The sequence below is a fragment of the Pseudopipra pipra genome, chromosome 21 (genome assembly GCF_036250125.1).
Source record: "Pseudopipra pipra isolate bDixPip1 chromosome 21, bDixPip1.hap1, whole genome shotgun sequence".
Classification (NCBI taxonomy): Eukaryota; Metazoa; Chordata; class Aves; order Passeriformes; family Pipridae; genus Pseudopipra; species Pseudopipra pipra.
This window is the reverse complement of record NC_087569.1, coordinates 3,763,267-3,789,903: the sequence shown is the minus strand read 5'-3', so window position 1 is coordinate 3,789,903 and position 26,637 is coordinate 3,763,267. Positions and strand designations below refer to the sequence as shown.

Here is a 26,637-nt window from a genome sequence, read left to right as displayed (position 1 = left end):
TTCAGGGAATAGTTGTAGGGTCAAGCTGGTAAATTTTTGTTTGGAGGGAATGAAGAGAAAAATAAGAGCAGTGGAGTCTAGTTCAGTACCCAGGAGCTTCTTGTGGCTGTTAAGTACAAAGTCTACAGTTCTTCCCCTCCCCTCCTCTCCTTTGCCTCCACTGTTGGGGAATTTACTTTTCCACTGGATACACACAGGCAGCTCCTGAGTGTGGGAAGTGTGGTTTGAATAGCAGCTCCCTGGCCATAACCCCTGCCAGGTGACTGAACTGCAGGACATGCAGCAGCAGTTGAGGCTGAGGAGGATGGTTTCCTCCTCTGGGGGGTGTTTGGGTGGGAAGCGTAAGGGTTTTTTATTTTTGTGCTGCTGGATTGTTGTAATTCCAGCCATGCACGGCAAAAGCTGGGCAGTGCTGGCTGTGAAGGTGCTTGTGCACCTGTGCAGGGTGGGACAGGCATCCAGAGGCAGGAATAGACACCAGGCCATCCTGTTTGGGCAATTCCACTCTTCCTGCCTCCTCACCGCAGTCGGCGTTTCAGCGGCTGAGCCACAAAGGGAGGAATAAAGACAAATGAGTTCTCCTTTTGAAAATACCTGTACTTAAAAGAGCCTCCCTCCTCCGTGGCGTTCATGATGTGTCTGTTTATTCATCCTTTGCTCACATGGTAATTTGCTCCTGCAGAAATGGATCTCAGCTCCACCCTGTGCTGGGACTGAGCCACCTCCACTGGCACTGCTGGAGGTCCTTTACCAGGAGAAATTATCTATGCAGATCCATGATGGGACTGCCAGAGCTACAGCTGCCCACAGCTGCTCCTGGTGCCATCACTGCCTTTGCAGGAGCCCATCCCAAATCCCAGTGGGTCTCTAACTCTGCCCTGGCTTGCGCTTTCCACCTCTTCAAGAGCTGGAAATACTCTGAGATGTCCCCAGGTGAAAATGGGAAGAGCAGCTGTTGATTGGGAAGAGGCAAAAGCAGTGCCAGCGATCCTCTAATGTTAAACATTTGTGGCCGTGGGTTGAGCTGGAGCAGCAGCTGCTGTGGTGTCACTTTGGTGTTAACTGGGGAGTGGGTGAGTGCAAGGAACAGAAATTGCTGTGGAAGAGGGGAGAGAAGCCAGGGAGGAAGAGGCTGGCACAAATGCCAGGCTCCTTCACTGCAGTGCCTTGTGCTCAGCCCTCCTTCCTGCAAACTAACCCCGTTTCTGCTGCCCCTGTCTCCAGCTGAACATGCTGCAGGTTTGTGCCTCCTGGGCAAGGGCTCTCCTTTGTGGTGTTTAGTTGTGCCAGAACCTCAGCTCCTGGTCTCAGGTAACTCAGGTTCCCGTGCCCACCTGGAGCTGTGCCCTGCATTCATTCCCCTCTGTTGTGCCAGCCCAGGCTGGGGTTCAGGAGCCTGGGCTGTCACTGGCAGGAGTAATTGCAAAAATTGATTCCTGGGGAATGCCTGTAGCAGGCAAATCCCTTTGACAGACCACACAGCCATCAGATTCTGCATTTATTTGAGTCAATCAATGCTCTCATGCATATTTGGGTCATAAATGCTCTGGTATAAATTACATTTATTCCTGTGACAGCTGTGTTCCGTTACCTGTTATTTATTTGGCTCTGTTGTCCTCTGGTTTTACACCTTGTGGAGCTGTCAAGTCAGCTGCTCCCCACTGACAGAACTCACAGCTCAGAGCCTTCCAAAAATAACCCCTCCAAAGGGATTTCAGCAGCAGGGTGGACGTTGTTGGAAAGTCATTGGACGATCTTTTTTTGGGTTGTTTTATTGGAAAGAGGAGCTTTGTGCTTTTTGCCTGCTTTTTTTTCCCCAAATTCCAGAATTAGACTTTTCATTTACGATCCAGAGGTCATTGATGCTGATAATCCCACTGATTAATGTGAATTTTGGATCCCACCCCGCGTGTCTCAAGGCTGAATTAATCAGGTTGTTCAGCATTTGGAATGGTGGGATGCTGACTTGGACGTTCCTGATTTTCCCTTGGAAGCTTTTTTAGCTTCACATCTTTTCACATTGTAAAAATGGCAGAAGATGTGATTTGGAGATGAATGAACTGCAGTGTCCTTCCAAGGGAAAGGTCAAATTGCAGTGGGCACAGTGCTCTGGGCGAGTCACAGGCATTTTCTGCCCCATACCCTTCATGCCAGGCTGCTGCACCAGCCTTGCAAGGTGCCAGTGGCTTTGGTGTTAATTCAGGAAAGCATTTAATCATGGAATTGATGGCTCTGAAGTGCCCAATACAAGCATGTGCTTAAGTGCCTTGTTGGAGCAGGGCCAGTGCAGATGCACCTTTGCAGAGCAGAGATTTGTGAGCCACTTCTGGTCTAGTTTCTGTGTAAAACAGAGGCGAAAACACTCGTAGTTTTATTCAACAGGTTTTATTTGCACAAGGATTTTGGGATGGATGCAGGCACTGAGTGTTCTGTCAATGGGGTTTATGTGTGAGCTAAACAGCAACACTGTCCATGGCATTACTACTGAAATATGTGTGATATAAAGCTGCATGTGCTGCTTTTCAGGTATTACCATTTTTCTGTTATCTCCATTTATTTTACTCTAAATGGAAAAAGGGTAAATCTGTAATTTAGATCAAATATCACGGTGGAAAATAGAAACACACTCATATGGCTCACAAAGTATAGATACAAATGGGTATGTATTATTTATAAAGCAGCTTTGACATCTTAATATACTGAAAAAAGATGAGACATTTAGTCACAGTTCAGCATTCTGCACGTTTTGGAACTATCTTAAATCATCATCCATGAAAAATTCATAATTTGGATCTTACTTTAATTTTATGCTCACATTCCAATGGGGGGGGGTGTCCTTTGCTCTTGTCTTTTTTTTTTTAACCTATTCTATCCCCCCCCCCCTGTTTTGTACAATTAAAAGCAGACAGCTGGGGTTGGGCAATGCCAAAGGCCCACCCTACTCTCCAAGAACTACCTGATAATTAATGAGAACCAGAACTCTGACTAAAGAGGGATCTCCAGGTGTTCTGGTGTCCCACCCAAGTCCTTCTGGGTTTGCTGAACACAGGGAAAGTTAGAAAGTTCATGCTGCACAGCAGTAAAACCCATGTAGTTCCTCTAATGTGGACAGACAAAATCCAGGTATAAATCAGCTTAAAACCTGCCAAGTTGCAAATGAACCAGGAATATGGTGTGAGTGCCCCCTTTCAGGTGTTCTCAGGGGTGTCAGTGGTCAGGTTGTTTTGAGCTGGGCTGGAGGAGTGAACTCTGAATTGAGGTGATGTTGCAGAGGTCACTGTGTCAAGAGCCTCATTCCTACATGACAGAAGATCCTGGGTTTATGCTTTGGGGATTTTTTTGGGGGGAAGCAAAGGGAGAAGGTGAACTTGTAGTCCTTCAGCTGAGGCCATTCCTTTGTTGCTCAGTGATGGGTTTGGATACAAGCTCAGTGTTGGCAAAAGGACCTAATGAAGAGATGGGAGTTTTTAACTACAGGGCTGGTGCCAGTGGGGTGCCAGTGGTGTTTACCTGTTTCCCTCACTCTTTCATGGTTTCCTTAAAATACTGCTTGGAAGGATGAAAGAACCTCAGTGTCTGCAGCCCATTTCTCTCAGGTCTCTGCTGCAAGAGCCAACAGGGAGCCCTTGACTTGTTTTCTCGTTGCTTGAAACTCCTTCCAACCTCCACTTCACCTTCTCAGGAAGGTTTAGGCAGAAGCTCTTGATTTATTCTGTCCTGGTTTTGCCCATCCCCAGACCCTGAGCTCACAGTGGACTCCCAGGGGGTGGTGCTTTCAAGTAATACGAGTTCATGGATCCGAAGTTTCTCTGGGAATGAAAGATCTGTTTGATTAAGGAAACACCGACTTCTGAAAGCCCATCAGCCCGTGCAGCTCCGTGAGGCAGGGCTGCAGAATGTCTAATTAAATGGAACTGCTCTCTGGAGGATTTGGTTTGCAGAAAATTAGTTTTCATGTTCTCGGTCTGATGTTTATTAAACGTTTCTTCCCTTTTTCTCTCCCGTGCAGTTTTCATCTGCAGTTTCATGGTGGCGGCGCCGATCTTTGGTTACCTTGGTGACCGTTTCAACAGGAAGATCATCCTCAGCTGTGGGATCTTCTTTTGGTCAGCTGTCACTTTTTCGAGCTCCTTCATCACTGAGCAGGTAAGAGCCCTTGCAAAGGCACGTGGTGTCCTGAAAAGGCGGACGGTGCGTTCCTGAAAAACTCCCCGTCCCCGAGCGCTCGAGGGGAACGTGTCCCCCTGGTGTGTGTTTAACATTTAGCATGTTGCTTTAGCTGACCTTTTGTGGGTGAAGTGTGCTCTGTGTAACTGTGTTTGCTTAACTGTGAAAGCTGCTGTTCTTTGATCGTGCACATTCATAAAAAATAACAGATGAAGCGCATCCGAGCAAGAGTTTCTGTTGACATAAGGGCTTTGTTTTGAGGGAGATCCTAGAGAAGCTTTAAAAAGGCTTTACAGAAGTCCTGGGAAAAGAAACCCAGGGCTGTAAGTGGTTCTTTTGTCTTCTGATGTGTAACAGAAGCCATTGGAGTTTTTTTTTTGGGAAGTCTGCTCGTGGTTGTGGAATAACAAAATGCAGCCAGCAGTGGTTTTACACGTGGACTTTGGCTCCTGTCCACAAAGGCAGAGAAGGTGGATGATAACACAGAGATTAGATGTACCTTCAGCTCCTTTAACACTAGCTGATGGGTATATCTGGGGAGCTGATGGTGGAGTTGTCAGGCTCACTTAATTTTGCCAAGCTCTGCACAGCTGCTCTGCTGCTCCCAGGACAGCCCCAGGAGCCCGTTCCCAGGACTCCTCCCTGCATCCCTTCTCCTGTCTGTCACAGCCTCTCACAGGAAACAATGATCTGGCGGTTTCTGGGGGAAAATATCCTCTCATTTAAATCATATTACAGAGGAGATTTAATTGCTGCAGGTGGCAACATTCCTGGAGGGACAAATCACAGCTCCTGGCACCGTCAGCCTGGTTTCCCCCAGGGAGGGAGGGATGTTCCTCCTCCTTTCTGCCCAGCTGCGTTCCAGGGATTGCAGCGTTGTGGTCACACCTAAAGAGTGACAACCTGGGACTGAACCTCCCCACCCTGCTTCCTCCTGCCCACCCACGGGCTCTGCAGGTTCTAATAAAAGACAATTCCCACCCAAAGCAGGCAGTGGCTCTTACATGTAGGTCTGGCTTTCACCTTGGATTGGCTGGTGCTGCATTTCCAGAGCAAAATGCATGGTGGCCAAATGTGGAAGCCTTTAACTCAGTAAATTATTCTGGTTTATAGCTGACCAGGAAGCATCCTTTCCAGAGCAAGAGAACCTCTCATATAAAACAGAGAGGCATTTTTGGGTTTCTTTCTTTTTTTCCCTTTTTTTTTTTTTTATTCTTTAAATGTCTCTCATAACATACTGCAACAGCAGCTGTGATCAGAGCCCAGAGAGAGAAGCATCTGTGAAAGAACTGATAACTTGCTTATAAACACTTCTCATGTTATGGACATACATCATGCTCAGGTTTTCCTCAACCTCTCTGCAGTGGACATGGTGCCACAGCTGGAAGTAGGGGGACACTGGAACTGGACTGATGTTTTCAGAGCTGAATTTCAGTTTAAGGATTTTGGGCTTAATACCTGAAGTAGTTCAGGGATTAATCTGTATAATTAATATATATAATATCTATTAATATTGATATTAATATATAGGGTTGTTTGTATACAGGAGCTGAAGTGCATACTGTTAGCCAAAGAAAGGGAGAATAATGCTTTTAAAGCTGGATTATGTTTGGAATCCAAACCCCAATGTTTTGGATGCCATAAGAGAGACAAAATCAAAATAGCCAGGCCTGTGTCAACTCATGCTGGATTTGCATCAGCACTAACTCTGGACCCAAACTACCATTTTGATAGAAACCAGCCTAATACTTAGAAAAATCCCATCCTGATTTTCCTGGGATCCTGAACTCCACCTGAAGACTTAGCTATTAATCCAGAGCTCTCATGCTCAGCTCTTGTAATCGACTCCAGGAGAGGATGGAGAACTTTGCAGCTGCTGTCAGGATGTGCTTTACCCAGTGGCTCCAGCAGTTGACTGAGGTCATAAGAATAATCCCAACTTCCCATAGCATCCTTCCCAATCCATGTTGGAGGCCTGGTCTCTAGTGGGGAGGTCATGCTACGTTGAACAAGGTGAATTCCTGACACAGTGATGAGAAAAAGGGGCAGGGAAGAGCTGCTGCAGCTTTTTTCCTCCTGTAGTGACTAACTGGGCATCTCTCCTGATCTTTGTCCTCTGGGATTCATTCAGGGAGCAGAACAGTGGCTATTCTCTCACATTTTTCCTCCTTTCCTTTAAGGCTGGGTGTGTTTGTCAGGGAGGAGGGTTGGGAGCTGAAATATCAAAACCTCTTTGCTGGCACAAATAAAAGCAGTAGTAAAACCACTGTGAGCAGAGAAGTGCTCCCATCCAAGTCCACGTGAAAACAGTGCTGGAAGAAGCAAGTTGGCAGAGGCTGAGCCCGTTGAAGAACTGCACAGCAAACTCCCTGATGTGGCAGCACCAAAAATCCTGAGTTAGGTGAGAAACAGAAGCCATTCAGTATAAACAGCAAACTGTCTTCAGGGATTGTCTTTCTTCAAATTTGGACAGTGGCTGGTGCCTCCTGCCTCCTGTCAGTGTGTAATTAGATAGAACACCCAGCCACATAGCTCAAATTTGGAGGCTAAATGGGAAGAGACAGCTTAACAAAGGCACAAAGCAGCTGCAGAGCTGCTGAACTCTGAAGGCACCCAATTTGTAAAGGTTTTTGGCAGCCTGTTGGTAATATTGGTTCCTGGCTAAAATTTGGATGCTAAAGGAAACCAACAGAAATGCTGTTATATTATGTGAGTAAATATGTACATTATTTGTAATTCATTGTGCAAACAAGTGCACAGCAAAGGACATGTTAATTATTATCTGTCCTGCTGCCTTCCCACAGCTTCCCATGGGCTCTGGAGTATCTCTTGGGTCACCTGTCCCTACTGTGCCCCCCAATTCCTGGTGCCCCCCAGCCCCTCACTGGGGCATGAGGAGCAGAACAGACTCTGACTCTGTGTAGGCACCTGAAAACATCCCTGTGTTACCAACACTGTTCTCAGCACAAATCCAAATCACAGTCCCACAGAGCTGCTGGGGACAAAATCAACTCCATCCCAGCCAAAACCAGCACAAAAGGATTGGAGTTTAACAACAGTGCAGCTAAAGTACTGTCTAAAGGCTGTTTTATGCTGTTTGGTTTAAAAAGAGTCACTGAAAACTGCCAGGTAAATCAGGAATTGGGTGTATGTGCTGTGCAGACATGTAGTTGCTAGAGAGCACTGCATTATTAAAATATCCTTAGTTATTTATTATCAAACATCTCTTGGTTCTTAACATGGAATAAGGGCCATCAAATAAATGAAGAATGAATCTCTCATCTGCTGGCAGCTACTAAATAATAGGCTCCCAAAACGAAAAAAATGAAAATCAGGCCAAAATTTAAGGGTCGTTCCAGAGTATATAGGAGGTGACAGAGAAAACAGCAAAATAGAAACAGGACAATTAGATGTTTGTAAGTTTGGTTACTGTTCATGAAGTCTTACATTACATTTAAAAGAAATCAAAATAAGAAACCAAATAAGCACTGTATCACAGAGTAATTCCATAAATACACCTGGTTCCACGGATAAAAATAGCTCGTGGCAAATGTAACTGAAGAATATCATCAGAAGTAACAAGGCTGAGACAATATGGAAAAGGTCACCTTTTATTCTGTCAAATAATGTGATCATTTATGTTAGTGCAGAATTCCTCTGTAGAAAAAAAAGATGTGAGCCCTCCTTTCCACTCTATAACACTGTTTAGGACTTCCTAAAATAAAAGTTCCATCAAGAAATCATTAACAAACTTGTTCATTAACCTAAAATTAGGTAAAGTTGGTACATATTTAGACATATCTCTAGATTAACTCCATTTATAGAAACTTCAGTAAAGTATGTATATGTCTTCATTTGTATTTTGGAAGTACAAACAGCTGCCTTTTAATCAGTCCTGCCCCTGCCAGCACACGAATTTGGGCACTTTCACCTGCACATTTCTGAGTCAAAGGGTTGCTGGTTTACCCATGAGCAAAGGCTCCTGCTCAGGAGGGATGCTCTGGGAGGTTGGGACACCCAGGCTGCCTCAAAACCAGCCAGAGCAGGCTGTGGGAACGTGGGTTTGCTGGAGCTCCACATGCCAGAAAGCTGGGAAATGGCAAACCAAGGTAAACCAGGAATGTGCTTTTGAATCCTTCCATTCTTGGTAGATATTTCTGTTCAAATGTTGATATAGTTAACAGGATAAGGCCTTTATGCTCCCACTGCAAGTGAGCCTGGATAGGTATTTCTTCTAGTGTTGTTTTCTTTTCCTTTCCTTTTGATTTATCTCTGAAAGAGGAAGCAAATAGTCCACTGTGGAATTCCACTTAGCCTGCAGTGCTTGCTCATGTCCTGTCTTTCAGACTTGCCAGATGTATTTTTATTTCCAAAGCTTGTCTTTTGAGGGGAACCTAAAAGAGAAGCAACAAATGACGTGCAGTGTGGAACAATTGGTTGGCTGGGTTAATTTTAAGAAACATAAACATAAACCAGCCACCCCCCTACACACAATGATTCACTCCAAGGGGGAAAAAAAGCCTTTAGTCTTAAGTGCCCTGGCAGAAGTTGTAACATAAAACACACTCCTGTGCCTGTGCTGAGATAAATCCACAGTTTGAAAAACAGAAGCAAACAACACCAAAATCCCCAGGCTGTCCTTTTGTGTGTAAGGAGGGCACTGGGTGTTTTCTTTGAAGTCACCATGAATTACTGGAATGTTTATATCCCACTCTTCCATCCTATTACTTTGGAGCAGAGCTCCCTTTTAGAAAGGAGGCAAAGGGGGTTCTCCCAGAGCTTTGAGCAGTCAGCACGTGTGTTCAGTGCAACTCAGGCAGCTCCTGACAGGCCCTGTGGCTGCTGCTGAAGTGGTGCTGGAGCTACCACGGGCTCTTCGTGGCCAGAGCTGTTGGTTGGCTCTGCTGTGCTTTGCCAGCCTTTGATGTGGCACTGGAACCCTGCAGACCAGCTGGTGCTGTTGGCATTTGGATTTCTTTGCCCTTTGCCAGACTGCTCAGGAAAAACATTATCCACTGTGTCTCTCTGAGCAGAGAGGAGATGAGGTGGGTGATGCAGAGCTCCAGTGCTGCTGCTCTGCCAGCCAGAGGTGTCAGCTCCCAGATGAGTCAGGGCTGCAGTGATACCCCCCCTGCATTGCCTGGTACCTGCAGCCTCCCCCTGCTCTGCCCCTGCTCTCTGAGGGGAGAGATGCAACCTGTGCATCTTCTCCCTGGTTATCAGAGCTCCAGGAGAGCTGCTGTGCTGGGGGGACTGGGATCAGCAGGCACCAGGTGAAGGAGGTGCTGTGCTGGGTTAGGTGGCTCTGAAGTCCCAGAAGAGGGAAAGGATTTGGGCTCTCATCTCTGCTCCACACTGCAGAGTGGAATTCTTTATAGACTGATTCTGCCTCGTGCTCCTCTCCCATATGTCTGAAAGCAGATGGTTTGAAGAAAGATAATTCCTACAGCCCCCTTAAGAATTAAAGAATTGTTAAGTTTAGAAAAGCCCTCTGAGATCATCAAGTCCAACCATCAACCCAGCACCACCACCATGTTCACCACTAACCCACGTCCCCAAGTGTGACATCCACACGTTTTTTCAACGCTTCCAGGGATGGTGACTCTGTTCCTGCCCTGGGCAGCCTGTGCCAGTGCCTGACAACCCTTTCTGTGAAGATTTTTTCCTGATATCCAACCTAAACCTCCCTGGTACAACTTGAGGCCATTTCCCCTCGTGCTGTCACTAGACCTGCACTAGATGTTGTCCATCACAAGAGATGGACCTCCCTCGAGTCTGGATGTACCTCCACCTGCTGGAGATGGGGCTGAGATCTCCAAAGATCTTTGGGTGTAGGAATTGTCAGGTTCCTGCAGCAGTTCTGCTGTGATACACTCCCTCATGGCTGCTTTAGTCTCCAGCTGCAGCCAGGACTAGACAACAAAATCCATGTGCCCTGGACAAGAAAGTGTGAGGGTTTCTATGGGAGTTGAAAGGCACTATTTCTTTGACCCCTCTCCAGCAGGAAGGCTCCTGCTGCTCCTTCCCATGCTACTCTCTTATAAGTTTTACTACCTTGTATTTTTTAGTATGGATTATATGAGGTGTACAGTAAGAAAAAATACACTATTGCTTATTCATTTAATAATGAAGGACTGACTGAGCTGGTCTTAAGGGATAATGGGCATCTGTCAAGTCTGCTCTAATCTTCAGCACAGCTGATTCCAAATACTATGTGGGAAACTCTTTTCCTGCAAGAACAACATCTCTTGCACAGACAAGCATAATGATTTGAACTCTTGGATCTTGGGTCCACATTGTTCCCTCAGATTTTGCTGACCCAGGACAGAAGAGTTGGGAAAAGATTTATATATATGAAATAGTTGCAGAGTGCAGAATTACTGTCATGTATTTGTCTCCTGGTTGCTTTATATTCCTACCTTGTCCCTTTGCACCTGTCACCCTTCCAAGGGAAACTATAAATGAAAACCAGATTAAGGTGTTCTCAGAGCAGCAGCCCCAAAAAAGCCAATCTATGAGAGAAGGCAGCTTTTCATAGGTGTTATCAGAAATTGGAATGTTGCATTTTGTGCTCAGAGCGTTGGTTTTTTCCATCCAGTATCTGTGCCTGGGTATCTGTGAAGCATTTGGGAAGAGTTATTGAAAACACAGCTGGTGATGAGCAGGAGAGAGACAGAGCACAGCTCCAAAGCTTACTCAGGAAGCTTATTCCTGTGATGAGAGAAATGAGCTACAAGGAACTATCATAAGGAATATCTCTGCCATACATTGCATTTCCCACCTGCAGAGTGTCTGGAACAGGATTGGTTCTGTTCTGCCCTCTGGGACCTGAAAGCAATCAAGATACAGCCCCCCCATATCCCACCTTGCCCACACAGGGTCAGTCTGGCACCAACCACATCCCATTCAAACTTCTCAAATCACCCCAGTTACGTGCTGCTGTGTCCATAAATGTGCTTCCTGCCCTCTGCCACCTCCTTTCAGGTCATTAATTGGTTTGAAGTCGTGCAATATCTGAATCAAACCCCGTGGATGCTGGAAGAGGGGCTGTTTCTCTCGCCGAGTGCCAGAGCTCAGCTGCACTGCCGTGTGCTCGCTGCAATGGGGGCAGGGGCTTGCACTGAAGTGCCAGCCCTGCCCCTCAGGGCTCAGGAATTTTCCAGAGCAGGTGGACAGAACTTTGTACTGGGACAGTGTCAAGAAACAGGCTCGAAGCTCAGTGCTGATTTGGCCCAAAGCTCAGTGCTGCTTTGGCCCAAAGCTCAGTGCTGATTTGCAGAGGGTCTCAGTGAGGACCCCTGTAATCACCTGCCCTGTTTCAGAGAGCTGTTGGTTATCTGGGTTACCGTGGAAATCATTATCACAGGGTCTGTGATTGTGGTTCTGATTCAGCTCCTTCTCTGGAAGTCTGTGGGAACATTTTGTGGGAATTGAGTCAGACCCTGCTTCTCTTTAAATCAACACACATTTGGTGCAGTTTCATCAGGTCATGAAAATGCTTGGTGACAGCAGCTGGGGACTGTGGTGCAGGAAAGATCTTCACAGGCCAAAGACCTTTACAGGTTTGCCCCATTTTTATGCAGAAACCTGAATGTATTGTCTCTGTGTTGAAGAGTAGGAAAGCTCAGTTGCTGTGCCAGTTAATGGGTGGTGTGGAAGCAAAGTCTGCCTGTGACATCCCACCTGTCCTGCTTTTGTTGTGCCTGAGCAGGAAATCTCACTGGCACTGATTTGCTGAGGAGGCAGAGGGAAGAAGGCATATTTATTTTATTTCCAGGCTGTGTGTGTCTTGGAAACATTCCTTCTTCTTGTGTTGTCTATGAAAATGTGCATTCTGGTTGTCATGCTGCAGCAGAGGCCTAACCCCAGGGCATGCTGATGGAACACAAAAAATGTCTTCTTGCTTCAACCCTGTCTTACTGGAAGTCTCTATAATGCTTTAGCCTTATGTTTTATAAATAATTATAACAGCATCTTAAGCTCAGCCTTGTTCAAGGCATCCAAGGAATGGAAGAAAGGGGAAACGCTCCTTAAATAGTCTGGGATTGAATCAGTTGGTGGGGGAAAAAAAAAGGAAAAAAGAAAACAAAAGAAAACAATAAAGTAGTAGTGGTGCATGTAAGTTTTCAAACAGAGCCTGGGTGGCACCATGTGGTCCTGATCCTTTGGAAAGAAGCTTTCCAGGTAGTTGTGTCCTGAAAGCACCAAGTTGGTGGTGTAGAACATGTCCCTTCGTGCTTCACTGGGATGTTCAAATGTGGGTCTGGAGGCTGTGAGCTGGCACGTGTTTAGTGGGGGATATAACTGAGGCAGTTTATGGATTGTGTTCCTGGGGCTTTTGCCTTGGAAAAAAGCAGGATGCTCCAGGAGGGTTTGGTAATGATGCCTCACAGACAAAGAAAAAAATCCATTCATGCCAGTTTTAGGCTCATTGGGAGGCCTGGAAACAAATGGAAACTTTCTTTTAGCAGGGCCCTGGTGGCTCTTGAAGGTTGTGCTTATTGTCCTGAAAAACAGGATGCAGGAGAGAGGCAATGTGTTATTCAGGCAGTGGCTTGTGTTCAGATGCAAAAGTATGGATCTGAGCCTTTCTTTGGCTGTCCTGGTTGCCTGCTGATCCAAAAATCTGGTCCAAAAGCATCAGTCACTGTAGGAAGTGTAAGTGCTTCCCAATGGCCACACAGTCTGTGGCCTCCTGGGTCCTGCATAAAGGCTGGAAAAAGAACCATTGTGTCCTGAGTCATGTGCAAATAGTGGGAAGATGGGAAATGTCTTACAGTACCAGGTGCTAAATTAGTCTTTTGAAGTGTTGACATGTCTTTTAAATGCATAAAGTTCCCAGGCTACACAAAACACTGCATTTGCAATGCAGATAACTCGAATTAGAGTACTAATCTCGACCCTGTGTAATAGATTTTGAGCTGGAAATCCCTGGGAGTGGTGCTGATCATGGAGTCTGAAAACATGATTGACGAAGTCTCGGGAGAAGACAGTCACAAAACATGCAAATGTGTTTAGTGTGGTTTAATAGGGTTGTCATTTTGTCAAACAGGCTGGGTTTGGAGAACAAAATGAAGCTGCAGCATGACAAAAACCTGTCAATTTAATAACACTTCCAAAAGGGACATGACAACTGTTCAAAGATGATCATGAATAAGAAGAAGCTCCTGGGTGGAAGGACTTGGTAGATGCATCAGTTCCTCTCTGGGAATCTGATGCTAGAAGTGAGGCACCTCTCAGATGTGGGACAACATCTTGCAAGGTCAGCCTTCCACATGGTTCTTGGAGGCTTCTGGGTCTTGGTTGAGTCAGCAGGCCAGGGAAGCGTGAAAACAGAAAGCAGGAGCAAAAAAATGCAGAGCTTGGAGTGATCTGGATGGTTCTTCAGCAGAGCTGCCTGAAAGGACTGACCTGCTGGTGCACTTGAATGTTTAGCATATGCAAAGTAAAATATGCCAAGAGTCAGCGGAACCAGCAGCGGGGGGAAGGATGCTGGGACTGTAAGTTTGTGCTCATTTCATTTAAACCTTGAGGGATTCCATTAAAATGTGTCCTTCACAGCCTCTCAAAGCTCGTTCTACCCTTGAAAATGCGAATGGTGAAGGCAGAGCACTCACACCTGGGTGTCTCATCAGCTGGCTGTTGCTTTTTCCAAAGAAATCACAGGTTCTACAGTGGTTTCAGGGATAGGGACATGGGGTTGTGCTCTCCAAGAACCTCCAATCCAACCTGTCCGTTGGATTTGACTCAGCTTTGGGTTAGGAATTGGTCCAAACCAAAGAGTGTGAGCCAAGACAGCCCATGGGGTTGGATCTCACACATTCTCCACTGGAGGTGGAGATCTTGGTAGTGTTGGGTATCAAAGCCTGCAAGTGTTTGTTCTGAAAACTCTGGGATCTCTTTACAGCTGGTTGCTTGGATTCAAGGCTTTGCTTGTGCTGGAACAACAGTAGCCTGTTACTGCCCATTAATATTTGGTTCTGTGTCCACCAGCCCATATTCCAGCTGCATTTCTGAACCTGTGCTGTGTCAAGAGCCTTGCAAAATTACACTGTATTTCTCCCAGTCCCTATTTTTGTGGCTGTGATCATGTTTGCACATCTCAGGAAGGGAATTGGTGACAGTACCTAATGCCAGAGATGTTTGTGGCAAGTGCTGGTAAGTGTGTCCCACCTGACAGATCTGGAACAAAAAGCAACAGTTTGCTTCCACCCCAGGACTGTTAAGGTTCTCAGGGGAGCAGTTTTGGAAGATCCACTCTGGCTGAGCTGTGTGTAATGGTTTTGTAACAGGGATAAATGACCACTATTTCAGCCACGTGAAGTGCCTGGACTCCTCTGGGCCTTACACCAGAGCCAGGGATGGAAAGAAGTGCTTTAACTCCGTGTTCCAGGAGGCACTGGGAACACAGGGCTCTTTATGATCCCTGGGATTTATTTAAAAACATCAGCCTTTTTCTTTGAGGTCTGTTTTACAGCAGTGATGGGATGGGGCTCTGGTGAATGAGCAAAACAATCTGGTGTCTTCCTTCCAATTCCATCCCAGCCCCCTGTAATTAATGCACTATTAATGACCAAGGAATTGTGAAGAATGTAAATCCTCCCATTTGCCTGTCATGTCATATTTTTACCACGGGTCAGTGGGATGAGGAGCCCTTCAATTAGGGAGCTGAGATGCTGCTTTGTCTCAGCTGAGGAATTTTGTCAGGACCTGGTGGAGCTGCCTCGTCACCCAGAGTCTTGTAATGACATTTCCTAAGGGATGGAGAATGGGAATTGGGCTCATTCTCTCTTTGTGCTACCCAAAACCGACTGAAAAGTCCCAGGAGGTTCCCTCAGGTGGGTTTGGAGGGAGGGCAGTGATGGGAACCTGGATTTCGGAGCCTGCGGTTTGAGCGCTGGAGGGAAATTTCACCTGCGACATTTGCAAGTAGCTCAGAAAAATCCTGCTCCTGATTTTTGTCCCTGCAAAGCACAAAGCAGCTCCCTGCTGGCTCTGGGGAGTGCTGTGGGAGTCTTGCTACTTCCAGGGTGGTTTGGGGTTTGTGTTTTTCTCCAGAGCACTTAATTAGGTGCTTCACTTCAGAGCCTGTCTGTGGGTATGCAGTTGTTAAACACTTTAGTTGCTGATTGAAGGGTTTGATGAGTGAAAAAAGGAGTATCTTACAGCCTTTATTGGTTGTTTTTATATATTAAATAATAATAAAATCTCATGCAATAAGGATGCTTTAATCAGCTAGATTCTTAAGTGCATTTCCAAATAAAACCCTCCACATTCAATTAAGTGTGTCTGAACAGGCCACCTGGGAGAGCTAAAGCCATTAACAAATACTAGAGACAATCAAAGGAGAGGTGAGTGGACTTTGCTTCATCTCCCTTGCTCATTTCTATATTTAAATATGTATTTTGGTCTCTTTCTGCTGGCTGTAGTCTCTCTTCTCCTTGCAGGGCTCCGAGTACCAGCTGAATTTTCCCAAAAGGGAATTGTTCAAAGGTGAGGTGTTTGGAGCTGAGAATCAGGGGGACACTTAATGCATCCAAATGAGCTGAAGTTTGGAAGTCTTTGACAAAGTGTAACTGGAGGCTGCAGAGGAATCAGAACAGGAGAATCAGACCTGCTTTAAAAGCTGTACCATAAGTCCATCCTAACTGCAAAAGGGTTTCAATATTGACCCTTGAGCAAATGATTAATCAAATATACTAAGGTTTAGTAACTCAGCAGCTTGCTGTGAAATCTTGATGTTGTGTATTGGTCTCATCTATAACCTGGTTATAACCTCCAGCCAGCATATACATTTATAAAATAAGCATTTGTGAATAAAACACATGTGAATGTGTGAATAAAATATAAAATATGTGGACACTTGAAGGAAGGCCCAGGGCATTTTCACTTCAATATTAGTGACCTGCCTGCCAGAACTCAGGAGACCTTTGGGTCAGAGAAGCCTCCCTTGTTGGACACAAATATTTATACTTCCCATCCCAAGGAGGCTTAAAGGAAAGGGAGTGAAGAAAAACCTGGTTAGGGTGAACAGGGACACAGCAAATGAGGTGGTGTCTGCCCTGTGGATTTAACTGAGTTTAAATAGCTTACCTTTGCCAAAGTGGCATCCTCACTGCAGAGCTGTGCTGCTGTCCCTGGAAAGCCTGCAGTGCTGCTTTGGTACCTGATGGGAGGTGTAAGGATGGAGCCAGACTCTTCTCAAAGGTACCCAGAGAACAGATGAGGCAATGGCACCAACCAAAACACTGGGAATTCCAATTAAACATAAGAAGAAACATTTTTCCTGTGAGGGTGGTCAAACACTGCAATGGGTTGTCCAGCATGGTTGTGGCTTCTCCATTGCTGGGGATATTCAGAACTCAACTGGGTTTGATCCTGATCAACCTGTTGTAGTTGATCCCCCTTTGAGCAGGGGCATAGACCAGACTGTCCCCAAAACTCCCTCCCAGTCTCAGCTCTTCTCTGATCCTGTGAGGGGCATGCAAAGGAGAAGAGCAGTTTGCAAATGGTGATGGAAGATGGACCTACCATCAGGAGTTCAATTTGAAGGGAGGAGGCTGTAAACTTAAACAGAATCCAGTGGTGATGGAAGTTACAGGGAATGTTGTGTGCAGTGGTGACTTAAAAGGCAGCTGGGATTGTAAAGAGACAGGGAGTGAAAGGTGGCTGTGGGTGAGTTATGACACAGATTGAGGGAAGAGGAGTCCAAACCCAACCACTTCCCTGCAGTGGGACAAGTGGCAGGAGAACCAGCAGCTGCAGTGAGTTCCCCAGGCTGCCCTGCCTGCTTGACTCAGGGCTGGTAAGGGGAGACCTCTTGTTGGAGGTGAGAAAGGGGGTTTATAGTTATATTTATCTGACTGGTAACTGTGGCATGAATTTCTAAGTGCACTCATCTCTACAGAAAATGGATAAAACACTGATAGCTCTCAGCACTGACTCAGAGCTGATAACTCATCAACCTGTCTCCAACCAGACTCCCCCCCAGCCTGTACCCTGGCTGCTCCCTGAACATCACCCATTCCTTTGGCTGTAGGAAATCCTGACACCAATGTTTGCCCAACCTCTGAACAGGGGACAAATGTACTGACCAACCAAACCCCCCAGGGCACTGTTCTGCCCCCAGGTTAGTTTGTGTGTTGCTCTCTCAGCTGGCAGTTCCCAGGAGGGATAAGATTACTTGTAGACCAAGATAAAGATATTAATCTTCCTTTGTTCCTGGACAGTAAAAAAACAGTGGCCAAAATTTGGAATGACTATTCGAAATCCAGGCTGGATTTGACAGGAAGACATGTTCTTCAGGATTGATATGGAACAACTCACCAGTACTGACTATGAAACCCCTCTGTAGCTCTCTACAACATTTATTCTCCTTTTGTTAGAGAGGAGTTATATCCACCAGGTGCCTTGGTTATATATATTCAAAATTTGTAAAACCTTAGGCATGCACAGAGGTGGAAGGTGTACTTAGGCTTATCTGTTCTGCTGTGGCCTTTGTCATCCATCCAGACACAGAATGGAATTTAAAACATCAACATCATTGTTTAATGTCATCCTGTCTCTCATGCTACCCCGGTGTCCCTGTTTGACTTGGAAGCTTTGACATTCTTCAAGGTGACCCCCTCATTCCTGGGAGGGCTGAGGGAACTGGAGCGTTTGGTGGTTAAGCAAATATGTCCCCTGCTTTTGTAGTGTCATTCCATTGCTCAGCTCTTCCAGTGAGTCCCAGCTAATGAGCTGGAATTTGCAGTGTGAGTGTGCAGGAGCCAAAGCCCTTAGTCACCGCCCCGATACTCCCAGCGTGGTCCTGCTCTGGGTGACATCATGGGAATGGGGCATCTTTTCCTACCTGTGTGAAAGGTGTGGTGTGGCATTTCTAACCACTCAGATCCTGCAAAGCACTGCCACACCTGGGAAAACTTACTGCAGTGGAAGGAGAGGTGTTTGCCTGGGCAGAAAATTCAGGCTGTGCTCAGGGAGGGCAAATGTTTGCCCATGAGTGTCCCTGTCAAAGGGAACCACTGCTGAGCAGCCCTGGAACAGAGCCTGGAGCCCTGTGGGGTTTGCTCTGCTCATCTCACCCCCCCAGTGTGTCACATTTATCACTGATCACTTGTGACTGCCCTGCTACCCTGGATGCTGTAGAAACACAGCACAGCTCACCTGAGCTTGCTCCAGAAACTCAGGGAAATTAAATCAATCCCAGTGCTTTCTCCTTCGTTTATTGTCACTCCACACACGAGTCCTTGAGGCTCTGTGTGGCAGTCCTAGCAGCCTAGTGGCAGGAATGGCTTTATGCACATCTTCTTTCCAAGGGTGCAAACCCTGATTCTATACTCTTGGGTTTTGGCATAATGAGTATATGATAAAAGAAGGAAAATATGGCAAAACTCGGCTCAACTGTGGAATTTCATGATGCCGAGCCCTCTTTGACAGAAGTTAATGTAGAATCCGTGGGAGTTTAACTCAACGTCCTCACAAGGACACAGGTGCAGGTGCTGTAGCAGTATAAAAGGTCCTTCTTTTAGACCAGCAGCACCAGTTCTAAGCGTGGCTTGTCCTGGTGCTGTGCCCACACCAGGGATTTGTGCCGGGTTGGCTCCGGCTGTGGGATCTCATCGGTCCATGTGTCCCTCATCTGAAAGCAGCATCTGTTCAGCTTCTTTTGAGACCCTTACAAGCTATTCCACATTCAAATGCAAATACTTAATAACCAAAGCTTAGGGATCATATGATCCTTTAGACAGTAAATCTGGTGGTTCAGTTGTACACATATTTGGCAGATTATAGGTTTATCACTGGCAGCTAATCTTTTAAAGAACTGGGGCTTAACTCCTTTTGTTAACTAATTAAAAAAGAAGGAACTTCAAGCTGTAATTAGACCTATTAAAACATGTATTACTCACTCAATGGTCTATACAGCCAGGATAAATGTATAATTGGGAGGTTTCACCAAACATGATTAAAGCCAGTCATGTGTCCTAGGCCATCAAACATTTATGTGTGTGTGAGATTGAGAGTAAAGTCAGTGTGAGATATAAACCATATCATACATTCTAGAGAAAATACATGAACTGCCTTGGACTTGATGTTCTTGGAGGTCTTTTCCAAGCTAAATGATTCTGTGATTCTGTATTTTAAATATTTAACTCCAGTCATGAAAGCTTTTTTTCAGATGTGAATTCTGGCAGGATTGTGTCACACCCAAAACTTCTCGTGTGTGGTGACAGTGATGGGACCAGGTCCTTCTGAGCCCTTGATCTGTCACTGCTGTTCCCTACAGTCTGCTGATAATGTAAGAAATTTAGAAGTCACTGAGTGGAGTATTCCTGTTCTTGATCAGCACATTCCCCAGGGCATAAGGATTTGTATCCCTTGCAAAACTCTGTTCTGGGGGATTGGGTTTCTTTTTTGTTTGGGTTGTTGGTCTTCAAATGACAAAGGAGTAAATTCTTCAGCTTTATGGTTAGAGGGTATTTTTCCTTCCACATATTTAGGAGATGGGAAGAAAAGCAGGTCCACTGACCTTTTATGCCTCACATTCATAGGTGTGAGTGCTTTCTCCCTGCACTGGTTTCAGGTGATGTCATTCCTTGAAGGGAAATTCCCAGGAAGGCTGTGGCAGTTCTGGGTCTCTGCAGCCTCTGTTCTGTCCATGTATGTGGATGGTTTGTTGTATGTTGGGATCTTCCCTGGCTGGTGTCTCACCAGCCCTTTTGTGGCACAGACAAGCTGGAGAGAGGGACTGGGAGCACTTTTGCACCAGTCACATTGTATGGCTCAGGTGTCCCTGCAATAACCCCTTCCCAGGGGTCCACATCCAGGCTGGTGCCTCGGAGCAGGGAGGGGGATTGATGCCATGAAGCCATTCCAAAAATCCCATTGCATCTCTCCAAACCAGGAGATGCTGACAGCTCTCATGGAGGTGCAGACATCTCTGACGTGACTGCTAACCAAATTAAAGACATAAATAAATTGTTTGCTGTCATAGCTCTTTGTTTCAAAAAAACTTCGGTTTCAAGCACTTCATGTGAAGTGTTGAGGTTGCTGGGCTTAACCTGCAAGGAAGAAATTAGCTCTGGTCCTGAAAGCTGACTCAGATATTTCCAATTTTCCTGCCAGAGACCTATTTGCACTGATAAACAAATTACAGAAGAGTTCTCAAGTCATATAGACAGGAACAAGCTTCTTCAATATATATCAATTTCTGCTCGGGGAACAGTGAAATGCAGTTAAAGCCTGAGCTGCCTGTTCTGCTTTTCAGCACAGAGATACTGCAGAGAGAATTGGGCTGGTGTCAGCCCTTTTGGTGTCACTAAACTGCTGAGAACCCTGGGGTCAGACAGGGAGGGACGAGCAGTTGGGGGAAAATCCAGCGCCGAGGAAATGGTGGAGGTGTCCTGGCACAGCTGTGGAGGAGAACAGAGCTTCCTCTGCATGTGTCACATCTGCCATTTGTTTGTGCTGGTTGTCATGTCCACATCCACTTGGAGAGGAAGGGGGATGTTCCTATGGATGTATGTGCATAGATGCACACAAAAATAGCAGTTGTCTGTCTTGCACACGTGGTGGTTTCAGGGCCAGTTTCTAAGCGGTTTGTGGTGTTCCCGTGGTCCAAGGGAGCAGCACCATAAGAATTTTTTTGTTTGTGGGTTTTTTTCTTCCTGTATGAAAAGCAAAAAGACAAGGAAAGGACTAGTTTTTGTCCCAGGGGGCTCCCTAGCTCTGCCTCTTCAGAGACAACTAAAATATAAGTTTTGAGTGCCTGACTAGGGATGGAAGATGGGGGGGTCTCATCTCACTGTAACAAATTACTGCTGACTTTTATTGTATGGGTTCCAACAGGGTGATTGTTAGGCAAAGATCCTGAACAACTGGACAAGAAGAGGTATTAGTTCTTTAATCCTAGATCTAGAGATCCAAAACCAGGCAGAAGAATTCCCTAAATTGTTTCAGGTTTTTGTATGTTTTCCCTGGTTGTCACACCTGAATGGCTGCACGGGCCATAGCCCTGAGTATCTGACCTCAGAAGGGCAATACCACTGAGGTGTTTGTGTGGACTGTGCTTTTGAAGACTGCTTTTATTCCCAACTGCAGTCGGAATCTCATGACTTAAATTTGGATACTGCTGCTGCAGAGAACATAGTTTAAATATTAAACAGATATGTGGAGTGTGTCAGCATGGGATAAGCCAGGGAGGAGGAGGATTTGAGGAGGAACTGGGAGAGAAGAGTGAATGTCTTACTTGTTGCAGATTATTTCATTGTGTTGGGCATCTGATTCCGTGGTGTTGATGAAACCGAGTCACTCTTTTACCACAAAAGGAATCCTTTGTACAGTTTTCCTGCTTTACACAAGGATTGTAAGAGGAGCCTTCTAACAACGTTGTTTGGAGGAAATTCCTGTCCAGTGCATTCCCTGGGAGTGATGCTGGCTGGTGAGCACAAAATGGTGTCATTTTTCTGTAGGTATTTCAAATTTGAGGAACATCCAGTGCATTTCCAAACCTGTCATTCTGCAGGTGTAAGGAGCACTGTCCATACTCATCCCAGGCCTGGCAGGTGACTGTCACCCTCCCTGTGATGCACATCTGAACCTCTTCAGAAACCACAGTCAGCCTCCAGTTCCCTGCTTTCTAATTCTGCATGACTAAGCCTTTCAGCATGCAATAAGTGCTGTTGCTCATCCCAAATGCATTGGTTACCTGTGCACCAATCACTGTCAGCATATTTCTGCACTGGGGTGGCTGAGTGTTGGGGAACTGGCATAAATTAAATTAATCTGAGTCACAGTATTGCCCTTTCTGTTCCACCCACGTGTGCATCAGGTGTGGGAGATGTGTGAGCAGCACTGCACACGCCCTGCCAGCAAACAAGGAACTTGTGTTCCCTCAGAAAATGGGGACTGGGGCACAATTCACACCAAAATATGAGGAAGTGAAGAGTGCACACAAGTATTTGTTTTGTGTGACTGTAGGAATCCTGAAAGAATTCTTTTCAGCCAGGGGATTACAGTGAGGAGAGCAATGCACACACCTCAGTGGCAGATTTGTGGCTGCTGCTGGATGTATTTATCACCCAGGCACGTGGCTTGGTGTCTGCATGGCACTGTCCATGTTTGGGAGGGAGGGCTGGACTCTGGCTTGGCTTTGCTGTAGGGCACAAAGTCAGACACTTCTCTGCACTCAGCTTTTTCCCATCTGAAGAAGGAGCATCAGTAATTGCTCATTATTCTCAAAGCACTTCCATGTTTAAGGACGTATCATGAGCACAGAATCATGGAATGGTTTGGGTGGGAAGGGATCATAAAGACCATTGAGTTCCACCCTGTGCCATGGGCAGGGACACCTTCCACTAGCCCAGGTTGCTCCAAGCCCCATCCAATCTGGCCTGGGACACTTCCAGGGATGGGGCAGCCACAACTTCTCTGGGCAACCTGTGTCAGGGCCTCCCCACCCTCCCAGGGAAGAATTTCTTCCTAATATCTAATCTAAACCTCTCCTCTCTCAGTTTAAATCCCTTCTGTTCTTCTCACAGATGATCTGTAGAATAACAACAGTAAGCTGAGGATTTGTAGAGGTTACATTTGTAGGAACAGATTGCCCTGTGCTTACAACTTTGTGCACTGACTGTTTAATTTCTGCCCCTGCAATTACTCCTGGGTGCAGCTCAAGCTGCTTGGATAGGCTGAGAACTTGCCTGTGCTCATGTATCAGGTGTTCAGGCATCAAAGCATTGTGCCTTATTCCTGCACAGGGCAGCACTCAGAAAACTGCAGGTGCAGTGAAAGGTGAGGTTGAAAATCAGGTCTTTGCAGTTCACAAAAGTGTTGCTGAAAGAGGGAAACAGGCCATGAAAAAAAAAATCTGTTAGATGAACAATTCCTTTTGGTCCATTTTAGGCTGAGTTGTGCTGAATGTGAAGTATATCCTCGTCCTGTGGGATTGAGCTTTCCTCAAAAAGGCCTGGAATTCCCTGGGCAGCTCAATCCCTCCCTTGCCTTGTGTGGCTCTGAGTCGTTCACCTGCAGGTCCTGCTTACAGAGCACAGAGATGTCCCTGGGGCTCCCAGTGAAGCTCAGGTCTCCTCTTTGTGCAGCTGGGATTGGGACTGAGGCTTTTTGGGACTGTTCAGTGCCTCTTACTCTGCCTCCCTGCTGTGAGGGGAGGTGTCTGCTGCTGTTCCAGGCAAGTGGAGTGAGATGGGTCCTTAACCTTTGAAAGATTCCCTTATTCCGTGGCTTTTAATGAAGGAAAAAATTTGTTTGGGGGATTGGGGGTTCAACTCTTTCCCAGCTTTGGGCTTTCACAGTCAGAGCTTGTCCCTTGGCACCCTGGGGAGGGTTGGATTGGCCTCAGCAGGTGTTGCTGTTTCTGGATTTCAGAGCAGGGTTCGTTAAACTCACCCACCTCCCCAAACCTTCCGAACTTGGACTTAGCAAGACTGAGCTGCATCCTGGGAACAGACTGAGGGTCTTCTGCCTCTTTTAAAATGTATTCTTGAGTGTCACTGAGTAAACATTTTATTATTACTTTTCTTTCATGCCTATAAATCTTCACAAAAATTATAGTCCCTTTCCTCCCAGCAGGAGACAAATGAAACGAGTGTGAGGCGTTAAAAAATAAATGGGTACAAGAGGATCATTTTCCAGTCACGGGGCTTTGTATTTCCCTGTTTTCCCAGATTTTGCTGTCGTCTGTCCTGAATTAAGGAAAAAAAAAAAGGCAAGGGGATAGCTGGTAATGTTTTTCTTTGTATTTTGTTTTTCTTTCTCAGTATTTCTGGCTCCTGGTGCTCTCCCGGGGTCTGGTTGGCATTGGAGAGGCGAGTTACTCCACCATTGCCCCGACCATCATCGGAGACCTGTTCACCAAAAACACGAGGACCCTCATGCTCTCTGTCTTCTACTTTGCAATTCCTCTGGGCAGGTAAGTGGCACCAAAATTCTTGGGCCTGGTTTTGCCTTTTCACTTAAACGAACTCACACAGATCTGAAGTTGCTGATGATGATAGTTCTTGTCTTTGGTTGGAGTGGTTTAGACAGGAAAATATTGTGAGCTGTGACTAATTAGTAGCAGGAATTAGATTCTTTTTCTGGCCCTGTTACTGGTTCGTGTGTGACTTTTGGGAATTAGTGGGAAGGATTTTTTTTTCCCTCTTTTTTTACAGCAGTGGGGTGGAAATGGAATCAAAATATTTTAGCTGACTGTTTCTTTCAGTTGTGTTTCCTTATCAGCCCAACACAGTATCTGATTGTTGGGACAGGAGGGAATCTGTCATTATTTTTATTTTTTTAAAAATAATGGCTGACCCTCTATTGTGAGGTTGTAGGCAGGGAGGGTTTGCATACTTTGCATTCCAGTTCCCAGAGTGGGACAACATCCTGTGCAAAAGGGGCATCAGGGGTTCATTGCAGCAGGGAATACATGGGTAACATGTCCCAAACTCAGAGACAAACTTCTGGTGGTGCATTTTACAAGTTAGAGCACTCATCCCTGGGACAAAACTCACAAACATCCCTTTGCTCTTGAGGAAAAAGAGAGAAACAGGTCCTTAATTGATGAAAAGAATATTTTGCCAAGAGGGCCAAAGATTCCAAGTATTCACAGAGAGAATTCAGTGAACTATGGCCAGCAAGAAATCACAAATACTCATCCTGTCGAGCCTGATTCTGGCAGTTAAATATCTCAATATCCAACAGTGACATGGATTACAGGGGCATGGAGTGATAGGGCAAGGCTGTAAACTGAAAGAGGGCAGGTTAGAAGGGATATTAGGAAGAAATTGTTCCCTGTGAGGGTGGGAAGGCCCTGGCACAGGTTGCCCAGAGAAGCTGTGGCTGCCCCATCCCTGGGAGTGTCCAAGGCCAGGTTGGAGCAACCTGGGCTAGTGGAAGGTGTCCCTGCCCGTGGCAGGGGGTGGAACTCAATGGTCTTTATGATCCCTTCCCACCCAAACCATTCCATGATTCTGTGGTGATCCACAGTTTGCTTTTGGAGCCTCTCTGTGTAAAAAGCTCAGTTTTGGGGTACTTATAGCTGGCAACCCCCGAAGCTCAGCAGGCTTCAGTAAAGTCAGGTGAGGGCTCAGCTGCCCCACAGCAATCCTGGCAACTTGTAGCCAAGGCCATCTCAGCCACAAATGCAGCAGTTCTGAAAAGGGATATTCACATTCCTTCAGCTCATGTGGAGAAAAGTGTGGCTACATTCACCTTTCAGTGTCTTTGAGCCACCTCCTGTCTTAGGGCTGAAGGTCCTGTTGCTTCTTAATCTCCAGGTGTGATTTCACAGCTTCAGGTTTGATTTCTCCCACCCCAAGTGCTGTTGAGTGACAAGAAAAAAATTAAATGATGGAATATGGTGTGTCCTTGAAGGGCATATCACTTTTTAACTGAGAGCTTGAACATAAAATTGTTTAATATTCATACTGGCACACGGGAAGGCCTGATGTAGAAATTACATTGGGAAATACATTCCTTTTGAGGCTTTGCTTCCATGCACTGTAGATTGAAAGGTCAGCTATAAACTTCCAAATTTCCATCAGATTTGAGCATTTTTAGATCAGCAGTGCTGGGAAGAGTCACATACTGGCCACCATCTGCTTCAATCCCCATGTTCCTTCCTGCAGGAGAAGAGAGCCCAAGAGTTGGTTGTGCCTCTCTTTATCTTTGTCTAAGAACAGCTGTGACTGTGCCACTCCTAAAGCTCTGACCAACCCTCATCTTGGCATTTCTTGCAGTGGCTTGGGATACATCACTGGGTCCAGCGTGAAGCAGGTTGCTGGAGACTGGCACTGGGCCTTGAGGGTAAGTCCCTGGTAATCACATCTTAATGAGAGTTAATTGATTGATCTGTGTTAGGAAGGGTTCCATCACACAGTTGTTCGACCTGTTATTATATCTGGAAGGTAAAGGACTGGAGATTACAGCCATGGATGTTCAGTGCAGAGCAGATGCACTCCCTAAGCAAAGGGGAAAGGTGTGTGGGCTTGGCTTGTGGTACTTGGTGTTTTCCCTGCCCGGGAGCAAGAATTTTCCAATCTCTTTATTATCAATCACCCATGATTTCTTGATGGGGATGGGAAGATGAGGCATTGGCCTTAAATCAACTCCACAGTCTTTCAGTCCCCTGCTGTCAAGAAACTCCGAGAATGGCTTCCTGCTTTGAGGAAAAAACACTTTGTTCCAGTTTCCGCTTGTTTTTCTGCCCTGAGACAGTCGGTTTCCTTCTATTTTAACCTCTTGGGACCCTGATAAACGTGCTGAAAAGATAATCCACTCCAATCACATGCTCACAAACAGATCCTGCACACAAAGATGTCTTGAAAGAGCCGAGAGGAAGTGGCCCAGCAGAACTGGTTCCTGACCTTTGGTGGTGAGAGTGGCACAAGCCCACGTGAGGTGCATTCTCTGGCTCTGGCACTTCATGAACACCCTGGAGCTCAGGCCAACACCATTTATACCAGCAGG

At 46.1% G+C, this 26,637-nt stretch overlaps 1 protein-coding gene across 3 annotated transcripts in view; it reads left to right on the top strand.

The window, feature by feature from the left end:
* The window catches only part of SPNS2 (SPNS lysolipid transporter 2, sphingosine-1-phosphate), a 132,200-nt gene that overhangs the window by 57,139 nt on the left and 48,424 nt on the right, over positions 1–26,637 (top strand). For all 3 annotated transcript variants that reach the window (XR_010435595.1, XR_010435594.1, XM_064677734.1), the window contains exons 3-5: positions 4,010–4,146; positions 23,946–24,097; positions 25,908–25,974. Coding sequence is in view for 1 of the 3 variants with exons in the window: in XM_064677734.1 (XP_064533804.1) it covers positions 4,010–4,146; positions 23,946–24,097; positions 25,908–25,974 (356 nt within the window). In the remaining 2 variants the exon portion in view is untranslated. The remainder of the gene's footprint in view (positions 1–4,009; positions 4,147–23,945; positions 24,098–25,907; positions 25,975–26,637) is intronic.